The 13,728-nt window shown below is 43.1% G+C and overlaps 1 protein-coding gene across 1 annotated transcript in view; it reads right to left on the reverse strand.

Annotated features, from left to right (window-relative positions):
* NUSAP1 (nucleolar and spindle associated protein 1) overlaps positions 1 to 13,728 on the reverse strand; it is an 89,024-nt gene that overhangs the window by 21,874 nt on the left and 53,422 nt on the right. Inside the window, exon 7 of the mRNA XM_075192952.1 lies at positions 9,491 to 9,660. Coding sequence (XP_075049053.1) covers positions 9,491 to 9,660 — 170 coding nt within the window. The remainder of the gene's footprint in view (positions 1 to 9,490; positions 9,661 to 13,728) is intronic.

The following is a 13,728-nucleotide window of genomic DNA, read 5'->3' on the forward strand; positions in this document are numbered from 1 at the left end:
GGACGCATTAATGCCGTCAAAATGAATATCCTCCCTAGGCTGCTCTACTTCTTTCAGACTCTCCCCATCCGCATACCGCCATATGTTTTTAAATTCCTACAATTCCATGTCTCCAGATTTGTCTGGTCGGGCAGACGACCCCGGGTCCGACTTAAGGTTCTTCAGAGGTCCCCGCGGGGGGGAGGTCTAGGGATTCCTGATTTTCAAAGATACTACCTCTCCGCTCAACTTGCTCAGTGTGTCCTATGGTCTGGTCGGACGGAAGCCAGAGGGTCTGGGACTGCTTTCCTTATCCTCTCTCCTATGGGTCCCGAGGCCTCGTCGCCCCAAACGTCTGTTATCTCACCCAATAGTCTCACACACATTATCCATCTGGGACTCCTCATCCCAAAAATTCGCCTTATCTCCCCATCCCTCTCCGGTTGTTCCGCTATTCAACTCTCCGGAATTTCCTCCCGGACTACATCATAACTCATTCCAGCCATGGTATTCGCGGGGAGTCATCTACCTCAATCATTTATCCACCTCAGTAACTTTTCCTCAGTTTTCTGAAATTCAATCACAGATCCACATTCCCTCAAAGTACTTTTATCAGTTTTTGCAACTTCGCCATTTCCATCGTGTTGCTAAAGATCGCCTGCTAGCCCGACCTCTCTCCACCTTCGAAGCCCTCTGTCTACGCCAATCTTCAACCAAAGGTCTGATATCAATGCTTTACCACGAACTTGCTTCCCCTTCTTCTTTTCTTAGACCCCCCCATGAACTAACCTGGGAACGGGACCTTGGAGAAGAGCTACTGGAAGAGGAATGGTCTGAAATTTACGAGAACGCCGCCTCTAGTTCCATCTGCGTAAGAATTAAAGAGAATGTTTATTAGATGCTTTATCGGTGGTACTATGTGCCCTCGCGTCTTTACAAAATCCATCCCGATTCATCTGATCGGTGCTGGCGAGGGTGCTCCCATGAAGGCACATTTTTCCACATATGGTGGTCGTGCCCAAAATTGACAGGCTTCTGGATCCAGATAAGAGGCCTGATTAATTCAATTCTCCTGGTGGATATTCCCCTGGAGCCAAAAATTTTTCTTCTCCCTATGGGGGCTCCCTCGGCATCCCGACATGAGAACCAATTGATTAGACATATTGTTTCGGCAGCTACCTGCCAAATAGCGGCAGACTGGCGTTCGCAATCCCCTCCTTCCATGCAGTCCATAATCAACAGAATTTGGCAGATTGAACGGATGGAATACATGACCAGTATTATCCGAAACTCCTCCGGAGCCTTCTCCAGGGTTTGGGACCCATGGTTATCCTTCTTCCAGGCATGCCCACCCTTTATTTAACTCCGCTTTAAAACCTCATTCTTCTTCTTGGATCTTTTTCCAACTAACAATGGATCTAGTCACTTACTCCTTCCCTTCTCTCCTCTTCTCTTTCATTTCTCTCTCCTTTTCTCCTCTATGTATTCTCTCTCTTTCTTCCTCTTTCTATAAAACCTTAGGTCATCTGTCATTACTAAAATTGTTAGACTGGTTGACTTAGTATCCTCTTATGTTTCATGCTGATGGCTGATATGGTTTCCTCCTGTATACTTATGCTATCAGTATGCACTTTGTCATTTGTCCTATGCTGTTCTCATGACCTTGCAAAAATAAAACGTTTATAAAAAAAAATAAAAAATAAATCAGATACTTAGCCCATTGGCCAAACAGGGGAGAAGTCCAACAGCAGTGTCCTGATGCCTGCTCCCTCAGATCAGTACTCTCTTCCCGGGCTTCTCCTTGGCGCCAGAAGACCGGGTTAAACCATCTCTCTCTGGAAGGCGGGGGAGCTTTATGTCTTAGCTCCCCCTTCTGATAATGCTGTCTCCGCAGCTGTTTCTCTGCCCGTATAAAAAATAAAAATAGGTATGTGGCAAAGTAGTGGAGACCTCAAAAGTTGAGGTCTCCGCAGCGGTTAGTACCCGATGCCCCCTCCTATGTATGAGGGGGAATCCTGGTATGGCCCCCTGTAGTTCTCCTCGCTCCTCCGCGGATCCAAAATGGCCACCGTCATTTGAAATCTTCGATAACCGGCGCTCTATGCCTGCAGTGGCAGCGCCGGTTATAGGGGCGGCTCCAGGAGTGACAGCGGTCCGTGAGACCGCTTGTCACTCACAATTCAGGCACCCCATTCTGTCCCTGTCAGCGAGAGCCTCTGGCTCTCATCTGACAGGGTAGTGCCTGCGCTGCTCTGCTGTGAGTGTGTTCTCTATAGCAGAACACACTCCCAGGTCTGCCACATATAAAAGTTTAAAGAATAAAATAAAATGAAAAAATAAAGAATACATGCAGTAACTAAAAACACTGCCCAACTCCATGGGTACCTAAAAAAAACTGAACAGGAAGAGGCAGGGGGATTGTAGAGGGGAGGGGTCTGTCAACAGTGCTAAAGTTATCTAGCTAGGTGCCAACTCCAGAGCTCCCCTCCACAACCCATGGTAAGCAGTGTCCCCCAGACTGGATGAAAGAGAAATATAAGAATAAAATGACAACATGGCGGGGAGGGCATTTTATTCACCTTATTTCACAAGAAGAAACCACTTATATATAATTAAAAGGTGCTCTCTGTTTGCACCCATGCCTTTTCTGATACTATATACTTTGTTTCTTTCATATCATGTTCCTGTTTATTTAACAATGTAGTTATTAGAGACACATTCTGCTACTATGCTATAACATCACAATAGGCTGAATGTTTATACATATATTACCATGATCCCTATCAGGTCTTTAAGAATGTACACCATTTTAAATATCACATTGGACTACACTATCATGAATACCTTTCAGAGGACATATGCTGTCTAACAACCATTGACTCTGCATACAGCTGACAAGCTTACATCAACAATGTTTAAACAATCATTATCATCATCACCAATGGCTGGACTTATGCAAATCTTGGATGATGATCTGAATGGCCCCTCTTTGGAAGTAGATGTATCATCACCCTCTATATATAAGAACACCATATGCCCTCTATTAATCTTTACTATTAGGTGAAATGCGTAGGCTATCACCACTATTTATCATTCTAAAAAAGGAACCAGACTATTCATTTGAAGAACCTCCTAATTATATAACATCAGATAGCTCTCCTATTTACACCACCACATGTGCAATGGTGACTAGTTGTGGCCACAACTAGCACTCTTGTTATCCTTACATCTACTGCCAGAATCCAAAGTCGGCGGGACCAAAGACCAAAAAGACCTCTACTACTGGATATATCCCCTGACAGGGTAGGTCTGATTCAACAATGGTCCTGCTACCGTGGTTTTCTAGCGGAACAATTTACATTTGAGACTGTTCACTGCACTATTTTCTTGTGCCTGAAACTTATGGGAGGACAACATCTATGAACATTACTCGTTAGGTATTTAATTCCTTCAGACATGAAATATCTCAAACGGAATCATTTGACTGTTGTCCCAGGAATACACTGTGGGTCTTTTCAGGCAATAGTCTTCAATTGCTCTCGAGACACAGCTGCATAGACACTCACATCTATAGAACAGCATCTTAGCGCAGTCACGCACCAGAGACTCAATCAAGGACCGGGAAACCTTTTTTGTGAGAAGCTGCTACTTTTCAGGAGAGGAGGGGCATAGAGTGTCCGGATCTCTGGAAAACATCATAGGCTGAGACCCTTTCTTGACACTTGCCCCGCTACTATGTCCTAAGAGGAATCCTAAAGAACTTCACACATTGAAACCAACAAGTGGTGAGTGACTACTACTTATACAAAACAGCAGTTTGTTGAACTTTTTTTTTTTTTAAAATTAGGCGACTCCACCATCCTTATATGGTATCAGTGCTATGAACGTTTTGCATTAACACAAGGAGTTAGCTCCTAGCCCCATTGAGGACTACCTTCCAGAGTACAAGCTACTAATTATGTGTGAACTGATTTTGAATGTCCTGGGCTATTTTTTCTTATAACTTTGTTGAATACTCTACTTGCAATATTTTGTATTTGATCGGTACTACAATTGACTTATTTGTGGTCCAGACCATTTTGATGTGGTTATTCATGTTTGCATATGCTATTAAATTTTGTGTTTTCTACTACACATCACGAATGGAAATTAAATTTCTACCACTGTTTAGAGAAAAAGGACCCTCCTCTTATATACTACTTCTCCGGAAGGCTGCACTATACATTTAAGAGGAAGTGCAGTTTTTCACATCCAGTTTGAAGAAAGGACACCTGTCTGAGAGCTAACAGGACTTTCACCTGTCTGAATAGTTCGGACCTTGTCCTGTGGCAGAAACGCCCTCTGACATCTGGTGTCGAACCGGAGACCCAAGAACACCATGTTCCATGTTGGGACTAGAAATAAATGTACTCCCAGGCGCAATACTCTAGATATAGGATGAATACAGATATGTCAATGTAGCTGTTAATTAACACACATTTTATTATACACGTGCGTTACTTAATAGCTACATTGACATATCTGTATTCATCCTATATCTAGAGTATTGAGCCTGGGAGTACATTATTTTCTATTACTATACTGGGGATTGGGACAAACCCACTCACTTCTCTCGCAGGCTGCAGCATACACAGTGTGGTAGCGCAGTCCCTCCAACTACATCTACCATGTTGGGACTAGGCAGGAATTCTTGAAGTTTATAAACCTGCCATGCGACTGCAGTTTCTGCTGTTATTTGCAAATAAGATAGAGAGGAGCAGAACACGCCTTTATCAAGAGATCGTCGAGGTACGGAATCACCCTAACCCCCTTGTGATGTAAGAGCCGACCATGAACAACATAACCTTTGTAAACAGCCTAAGTGCTGTGGCTAAACTAAAGGGGAGCGCTCCGAATTGAACATGAGCAGGACCCACTGCAAATCTGAGTCGGCTGTGGTCTCTCTCCCTTATTGGTATATGAAGGTATGCTTTGGTTTATGTCCAAGGATGCCAGAAATTCGTTCTGCTCCATGGAATTTATCACTGTGCAAACTGACTCCATCCTGAAACTGGCAAATCGCAAAATCAAGTTGAGAGATTTTAGATTTAGCATGGGACGAAAGGACTGATCATCTTCATCATCTATTTATATAGCGCTACTAATTCCGCAACTCACTCACATCAGTCCTTGCCCCATTGGAGCGTACAGTCTAAGGGGCATATTCAATTAGCTTTCCGGTTCGCGGGATCGCGCCGGAACGGCCCGCAAAGTCAATCCACGGTACCGCAATAACGTGGATTTTCGTTCGCACCCCATAGGGTTGCGTACGAAAATCTGCATTATTGCGGTACCGTATTACCGGCAATACTGCGCAGGTTTCTCGGTAACGTGCGTTACCGCGAACCGGAAAGCTAATTGAATATGCCCCCAAATTCCCTAACATGCACACATAGAAGGACAGAGAGACAGACAGACTAAGGTCACTTTGATAGCAGACAATTAACCTACCAGTATGTTTTTGGAGTGTGGGAGGAAACCGGAGCACCTGGAGGAAACCCACGCAAACACGGGGAGAACATACAAACTCCACACAGATAAGGCCATGGTCGGGAATCGAACTCATGACCCAAGTGCTGTGAAGCAACAGTGCTAGCCACTAAGCCACGGATCTGGTTTCTGTACCAAAAAGAGATTAGAATAATAGCCTAAGCCTCTTTGCTCCTTCAGAATGGGGACAATCACTCCTGAGGACAACTGGGATTGAATGCCCCCCTGAAAGCCACTCTCCTGGCTTCGTCTTGAGGAAAGGGACTGGAAAGAAAACACTGTGGAGGTGCTCCTTAGAGGTCCAGGATGTAACCTTTGTCCACAATACCCCTTACCTAGGTATTTGATGAAGAACTGATCCACTTGTCTCAAAAGAGACAGAGTCGAGCCAACACCACCACACTTCTGGACAGGGGAAGGGAGAAGTCATGCCGATTGTTTATCTGCAGGCTTCCGGCTAGGGCGCTTTCCTATCCAGACCGGCCTGCCCTCTCTGAGCCGCTCCCCGTGGGGTAAATGACTGCCTCTTGCAGACAACCCCAGCACTCTGCCTGGCAAATCGAAATCTGTGGTTTCTCGATTGAGGGGTAGCAATGGGAAATAATGAACCCTTTTCTCCAGAGACCTGCGAGATAACTTTTTCTAACTGCAGATCAAAGAGGACTAATCCATTATAGGGTAGAGCCTCCAAAGCTTTCTTAGATTCAGCAACCGCCTCCCAGGACCTGAGCCATAGAGTGCGTCTGCCTGCTACTGCCAAGGATGAGGTTCTGGATAGACACTGACCAGCGTCCAGAACGACAAATACACTGAAGCTTCCTTAATATAAATCAGCAAGTGTAGATAATTCCGATCTGGACATTCCAGACTGTATGTCATCACTAAGGGAGCCAGCCCATTTCTCAACCACCTTAATCACTCATGCAGCTGCTGCTATGGGTTGGAGCAAAGCTCCTGAAGGAAGATAAATAGATTTTAAAATCCATTCACATTTCCTATCTGTGCTGTCCTTTAAAACAGCAACAGAAGGGAGAGGAATGGTAGATCTTGCCAGATGAGCAACAGACGCATCTACAGTAGGCTGCGTTTCCCACAATGCAATCTGTATGTCCTCCAACAGGTATGAGAAGCAAAACCTTCTAGGTATTTGATATCTGCTATCAGGTTTTAGACGAGCTTCCCCCAAATTTCAAATAAATGTGTAAAAAAAAAACCAGCTGTTTATTCTTCCTTTTGAAGAGGGGCACCTCCTGAAGCAAAGGTTTCACCTCTACAATACTTAAGGTATGGCGGAACGCTAGAATGAGGTTCTCTACTCCCTGTCTGTTGAAGGAATCATTCTCCCATGATGACAGATTCTCATTATCTGACTTGTCCTGAATCTCTCTTCTGAAGGGAAAAGTCAGAATCTGAGTCCACCAATCCCTAGACCTGAAAATGACCTTGGCGTTTTCGGTGTCTATTGGAAGAGAAGGTTTCCAGAAGTCTCTAGGGATGAAGACACCCTAACCAAACCCTGAACAGACCTTTCAAAGTTCTGCATCCAGAGTGGTTCTTGTGATGTCGTTCCCTGAGGAAGGGTATGTACAGACTGGGTCCCCTGGGAGGTAGAAGGGATAACATTGTCACCTACCTCTGAAAACGCGAAAAATCACGTTTGAGGTCCGCAACTGTGGCCTGCTCCACAAGGTTTTCCGCATCCCCCACAGGCAACCGCAACTCTTCAGATTCACAAGCAGTGCATCTAGCATCCACGCCTGACCTTCAACTTAGTAATTTTACTTGACACTTGAACAGTTGAACTGCTTTACCAAGCTGGCTTAAGACCTGTTTGAAGTCTCTTTTTCTGACAGTGTACACAGAGAAAATACAAAATACAGTACTAAATAAAAGGAAAGTCCGTACTTAATCTATTTTTACAGAGAAGGTATACTGACAGCCCACTGATACATTTAACACTGTTTCTGTCTGTAAAGGATACTATAATAATACTATAATGATATATTAACAGACAGCAGAAACAAACATTACCACAGGAAACAAACAAGTGTAAACAACTAGGAAGCATCTGAGGAAAGGGGGCAGTTAGAGATATGGCAGGCTTTTAGTCAGATAAAGCACGTGCAGAGGGGAAGGGCCAAACCTTCATGAAGAAGTTTCTCCTCCCTTTTTTTTTTAAAAAAAGAAAAAAATAAATAAAAATTCCCAACTGTAATAAAACTGCCCAATTCACTTGTATTGCCATGGTGGAAGCTGTAAACACCACAGTCCCCTACTATGCTTCACACCCAGCTACCTTTCTCTCTCACCCTGTCCTAGTGAACACCGCCGATGTTTAAAGATAGGTACTCTAAAAAAAACTTGCACGTGGAGGGGAGGGAGCAGGCCAGACAAGTCTGTTAGTTTTAGGTACCCTGATCATGCACAGCGTCCTCTGTGCCCTATGATTAGCAGTGTCCCCCAAATGGTTGTGCAAGAAAAATGGGTTTGCTACCTGCATGAGACTTGAAACGTCCAATTGCTTCACAATTCGCATTAAAAGGTCTTTCAACGGATGGGGAAGGAAACGGTATGCCAATATAAAATTTTCAGGCACCTCAAACTTATCCCTGTCCTGAATATTTATTGCTTGCTTTAACTCCATGCTTCCTATTGGAATCCTTGTCAAAACACAAGAAAACATAAGAAAAACCTCTGTCAGAATCTTCAGCGCCTTCCCCTTCCTCCTGGGAGGAAAACTGATCCTTCCCGGGACATAAGAACCGCAGAGCCCGATGTTTCCACTGTTTGGATACAGTGGCAGATTCCATGATCCTGGTAAAGCAGTTGAGAGGCCACAGTTCCAGGCACCAGAGAAGTGGATAGGTCACTTGCCAAGGCTCCCGCAGAAAGGGATCAGTGCTCAAACCCCTGGAAAGTGCAGAGAGCTGTGCAAGATCAGCAAAAGACAAGGATGTTAAGTAGGCTTGCTCTGCCATCTCGGTGGAACCCCGTGCAGACAAGTGCAGCCACTGGCCCTCTGCCTCACATGCTGTGCACAGGGCACCAGAGAATTTGAAGTGACGCATGGAGCAGGTAAAAAAAAACCACCTTGTTGGTGTCCGCTGTGCCTCCACCTTCCCATCTCCTTTTTCTGGCTTAGCCCTGGACATACTACTTCTCAGACAAGACCGGAGGTTAAGAGAAGACAAATGGGGCAGCTGCAATGCACAAACCAAGTGGATATGAAACTGTAATAGTAGATACAAGTCAATAATGGAAAAGGAAAAAAACTCTGCATGACACTTCATCCACCCCTCACACAATACTTCCCTGCAGAAGGATGGAGCAAGTGTGGAGGTGAGCTCCTGGCTTGCTTGCCACAATTAGACAAGCCCGCCAAAGAAGAGGTGCTGGATAGGGATAGCACCTCCACGAATGTTAGTTTAACCAAAACACTAGCTATGGAGAGAACGGCTTTACATTTTCTGGTGTCTGAGCCATTATTCATCCGACATAACAGAGACCTGTGTTTAATATGCCAATTATGCACTGAGGACTATTCAGTTTAAAAGTGGGTATATATGGATACAATTCCTGACCATGGCCTTATCTGTAAGGTGTTTGTATGTTCTCCCCGTGTTTGCGTGGGTTTCCTCCGGGTGCTCCGGTTTCCTCCCACACTCCAAAAACATATTGGTAGGTTAATTGGCTGAAAACAAATTGACCCTAGTGTGTGTGTGTGTGTGTGTGTGTGTGTGTGTGTGTGTGTTAGGGAATTTAGACTGTAAGCCCCAATAGGGCAGAGACTGATGTGAGCAAGTTCTCTGTACATCGCTGCGGAATTAGTGGCGCTATAGAAATAAATGGTGATGATGATGTAAGGGCAAAGAGAAGAGAAATACCCCAAAAAGTTTTCTATTAAAAACCAGTGACAGTCCTCATTAATAAACACAATAAAATCAACAAAGAACTAGAAAGACAACCAACATTTCACAAATACCTGATTGATTATTTGCTTCTGCATTAGTCTCTCTGATGCTTTTGCTGCTTGTTGGTAAGCATCTTTCCACATTCTTGGAAGGTGAAAATGGCAGAAAGGGTGAGTATTTTCTGGCAGGTGTCTTTATTAAAGAGCGCTTATGTTCATTATCTTTTGTTGTTTCAGAAAACCTGAATTTAAATAAATGTGAGACTACTCATTTCAAAGACAATAACTCACAATATACAATTTTTGTACATATTTATAAATTGAAGCTTTCTAATCAGGCATTCTGTAAACAGGGAAAACGAATACAAATGATACCTTAAAATACTGTGACAAGCAAAAGTGTAAACTTTAAATAGTGTTTCAGTTTTTACCCTTAACTTTGCTATTTAACCTCAGGTGTTCTACTGTACGAGTTTGTCAAATGTTGCTCCAATCTTGATGGGGTTTCTTTTTTAAAAAAACGCTATCAAAATTTAATTGGGTATCCTTTTCCCTGGGTTGCAGTCATAATAGGAGCTTCAGCATTAGCATCATAATCTTACAATAATTGTTACAGCAACAATCTTCAAAAGGATCCCATCTAAATTAGTTACATATATGCATCCAACATATATAGAGGACCAGTTCCATAGACAAAAAAAAAACCTTTCGGTTTAACATGTCTGATTAAGGTTTCATACACAAGTTAAAATTTAAGAAAACTATTGAAACACTTCCACTCAAACTCCAAAAAGCAATGAAATTACGATTAGAATGCTTAATGGATATATTCCTTGTGCAATAGACATGGTATGCAATCACATCCTGTGGTTAGCTGCAGATTCAGCACCATCATGGAGTGAGATTGCTGTCACTCACAAAATGGTGGAGCTGCCAATTCATAGATTTGTGTGTTCACAGGAATACACACATGCAGTCTATGCAACTGAAGGTCTAAGCCAGGGTTGTCCCGCGGCCCAGCACGCCTGTAAATGTGGCCCAGAAGGCTTTTTGGTTGTGGCAAGGGGGCAGCACAGTTAATGGAAAAAAAAAGAAAATACTTAGCTTGCAGTCATGCGGTCACGTCAGCTGGTACTCCGGCTCCCTCCCTTGTCTCCTCCTCCGTGAAGTGCTCGCAGTGAATGTCGGGCGTGATGTCATCACACCCAACATCCATTGCGGAGCGCAGCACAGAGGAGGCACCCGCGCGAGAAGAACAATCAGCAGCACAGAATTGGAGAAAAGAAGAGAAGAGGACAGGAGAACAAGCCGATTAAAAGGTAAGTTAAGAGGGATTTTTTTTTTATTATTTCAAGGGACGCTGACCAGTGAATAAAAGTCACCTGGTCCTGGAGCATCATGGACCTTATCTCCCTGCTACATACTTCTACTTGTAATACTAATGGGGCATTATATATTATTCTCTTTGGCCCATTATAAGTTGTTATCCCTTAACACAGTGGTGTAATTAGCAAAACAGGTCACAATTTGGGGTCACAGTGGTGTATATGTCAGGTACCGCAGGCCTGGTCAGGGCACCCTGATATACAATGCCTGGCTTAAATGCACTTTATTGATATTGCATCGAAACAATACAAAAAGTGATTATAGTATAATAACTAGAGAGGATTTTTTGAAAAAAAAAAAGATTTTATATATATATATATATATATATATATATATATATATATATATATATATATATATAAAACTTTTTTTTTCTTATATATATATATATATATATGTTAACTATGTTTTCTATGGTTTTTTGGATGATCAGCTATCGTTATTGTTAGTGTATCTTATGTGCGGCCAAAACCAACTCGTCGTCTTCCAATGTGGCCCAGGGAAGCTAAAAGGTTGGACACCCCTGGTCTAAGCAGCTATGTAACTGCTTAGACCTTAAGGTTTTGTGTCTATGGAATTTGATAGCTTTTGAAAAAAGGGAAAATATTTAGAACTTTAAATTTTTAAATCTAGAATCAGTGGTTGAAGTGCAAACTTAGAAGTGGTGGTTTGAAAAAAATTTAACGGGAATGTAAGTGAATATATAATGGGCTAATGAACTGGATAACATAACAAAAACTGAACAAATAATAAAATAATTACTGCCTCCCACTGTACTCCTTCACTATTTATAAGAGATTTTCTTATCGTATTCTTTAAATTAGTGTCAATATCCTCCACTTGCTTCCTCTTTACTTAATTTGCCACTTTTATACGACTTTTACCAACACGTATGCCCCTGAGCATAGGACTCCATGTATCGTCTGGGATTTTTTGAAAATGGCTGTAATATATTGTTTACATTAAATTTGCATTCAGTAGTGTCAAGGCAGAATTTGTTTTTTCCATTTTCCCCCAACTCTTGCTGTTCAGTAATGAACTTAATAAATATATAGTGGGTCTGATATGAACACACAATATCCACCCCCAGCTTAACAAAAGCAAAACTTATCATGGCCACATGGTCTCATTTAGCCTGTTCCTGCACAGAGCAATTTCTGTCACTCTTCAGTTTTGGGCACAGAGTACCAGGGGATCTCTCTCAAAAGAAAATTTGGTTGCTATTTGGAAAAGAATATAATGCAAAAAATGATTTAATGATTCTCTGAATGCCCCCTGTGGCGCAGGATTTTGTGATGCTCTTTTAAGGAGAGAAAGGCACAAAGTCCCAAGCATTTGATCGTTAATAAGAAGAGAGCTAGTGAATGTTGTGCTGAGCAGAGTTCAAAACTCTGATGTTTGAGAGACCCAAGAGGTTGAAAGAAAGTGCACAAATGGAGCAAAACATCTGAAGTTACCAAATACGAAATAGAGAGGCTGAAAGGTGCTTACTGTCACTTCACTGAATCCTCTTCACAGGCGCCTAATACACCATCCGCGCAGGAAGACGGGAAGAGGGAGAAGTGTGATAGTTGATAGGTCACACTGCTGCACCGCTAGAGCTCTAGAGTGCCCTGCCCCTCTGATGCCTCATTCACTGTCACTTTGAGGACCCTGTACCAGCTGCAACCCGTGACAGTCACCAGTCCCGCATTGAAGCCCTCAATTAAAAAAAACAGTGCCACAATTGTTTGCAAGCAACATACTTGCAAATTATTGAGTTTAGAAAAGTGCCAATGTGACGCACTGTTTCATACCGGCACACTTCGAGCACTGCCTACAATTTGACAGCAGTTATGAACCACTTGGCCTATTTAGTTTCCATTAGTTTTCTTAATCCCTAATAACCAAGAATGTTCAAATTGTTCCATAATATTAGCCTGTACCACCTCTGTTGGATGCCTATTTCACCTATCCACCACCATTGTCGTAAAGTAATTTTTCCTCAGATTTCCAATAAACCTAGTACTCTCTTTCCAGTGCATGTTTTTTTCGCTCACATACCCCTTTGACCACCTGCTTTTCGATCACTAGCAACCTCTCCACCGTATTTTTTCTCACAATTACCCCATGTGAACCAATAATTCTCTCTCATATCACCACTGTGCACCAACTTTTCCTTTACATGGGCCCCCTGCAAACCAGCACTTCTCTCACATGTGCCCTGCCCACGTCACCCTCATATGCACCAGTGTTTTTCTCATGTTACTCCCCTGCACCTCAGTTTTTGCGCACCAACTTTTCTCTCACATGACAACTCCAAGCACACCATGACACTCCGCGTGCAACAGCTTTTCTCACACACACACACACACACACACACACACGACAGCCCCTGCGAGACAGCTTTTCTCGCACATGCCTCTAATCATGTATAGCTGCTGAGAATGAGCACTGGATTAATTCACAGAGCAGCTGTGTGATCACAGATTTCCTGCGAGAGTAGGTTACATAGACACAAGAAGGACTTTTACAAAAAGGGAACAATAACACACATTAAGGAAGTAACAGGAACAAGGATGTTAATATTGGGGGGCACTAGAAGTTACCCAATAGATACTGGCTGCACAGCAGGGACCACAGGGCAGGATCTGCAGCACAGAGCAGTTTTAAATTCTAAATGGACTTTGCAACAGCCACTTCTAGCACTGCTCCAACTATTAAACTTTGATATGAAAGCAGTGCCAGGGCCAATAGTAGTATAGGGTGCGCCCCCCCACCCCCAAAACACTAAGCAGCTTGAAAATATGGCTTATTCCTCCAGCTCAGACCTGAAAATCTCTTAGCGAGAGAAGTCAACCATACTTGAACTCAAATTAAGCCACTCGGAGTACACCAAACACACACCTCTTTGTCATGCGCAACGCTATGAAATCCCCATCTTT

This window comes from Mixophyes fleayi, chromosome 12, assembly GCF_038048845.1.
Source record: "Mixophyes fleayi isolate aMixFle1 chromosome 12, aMixFle1.hap1, whole genome shotgun sequence".
NCBI lineage: Eukaryota > Metazoa > Chordata > Amphibia > Anura > Limnodynastidae > Mixophyes > Mixophyes fleayi.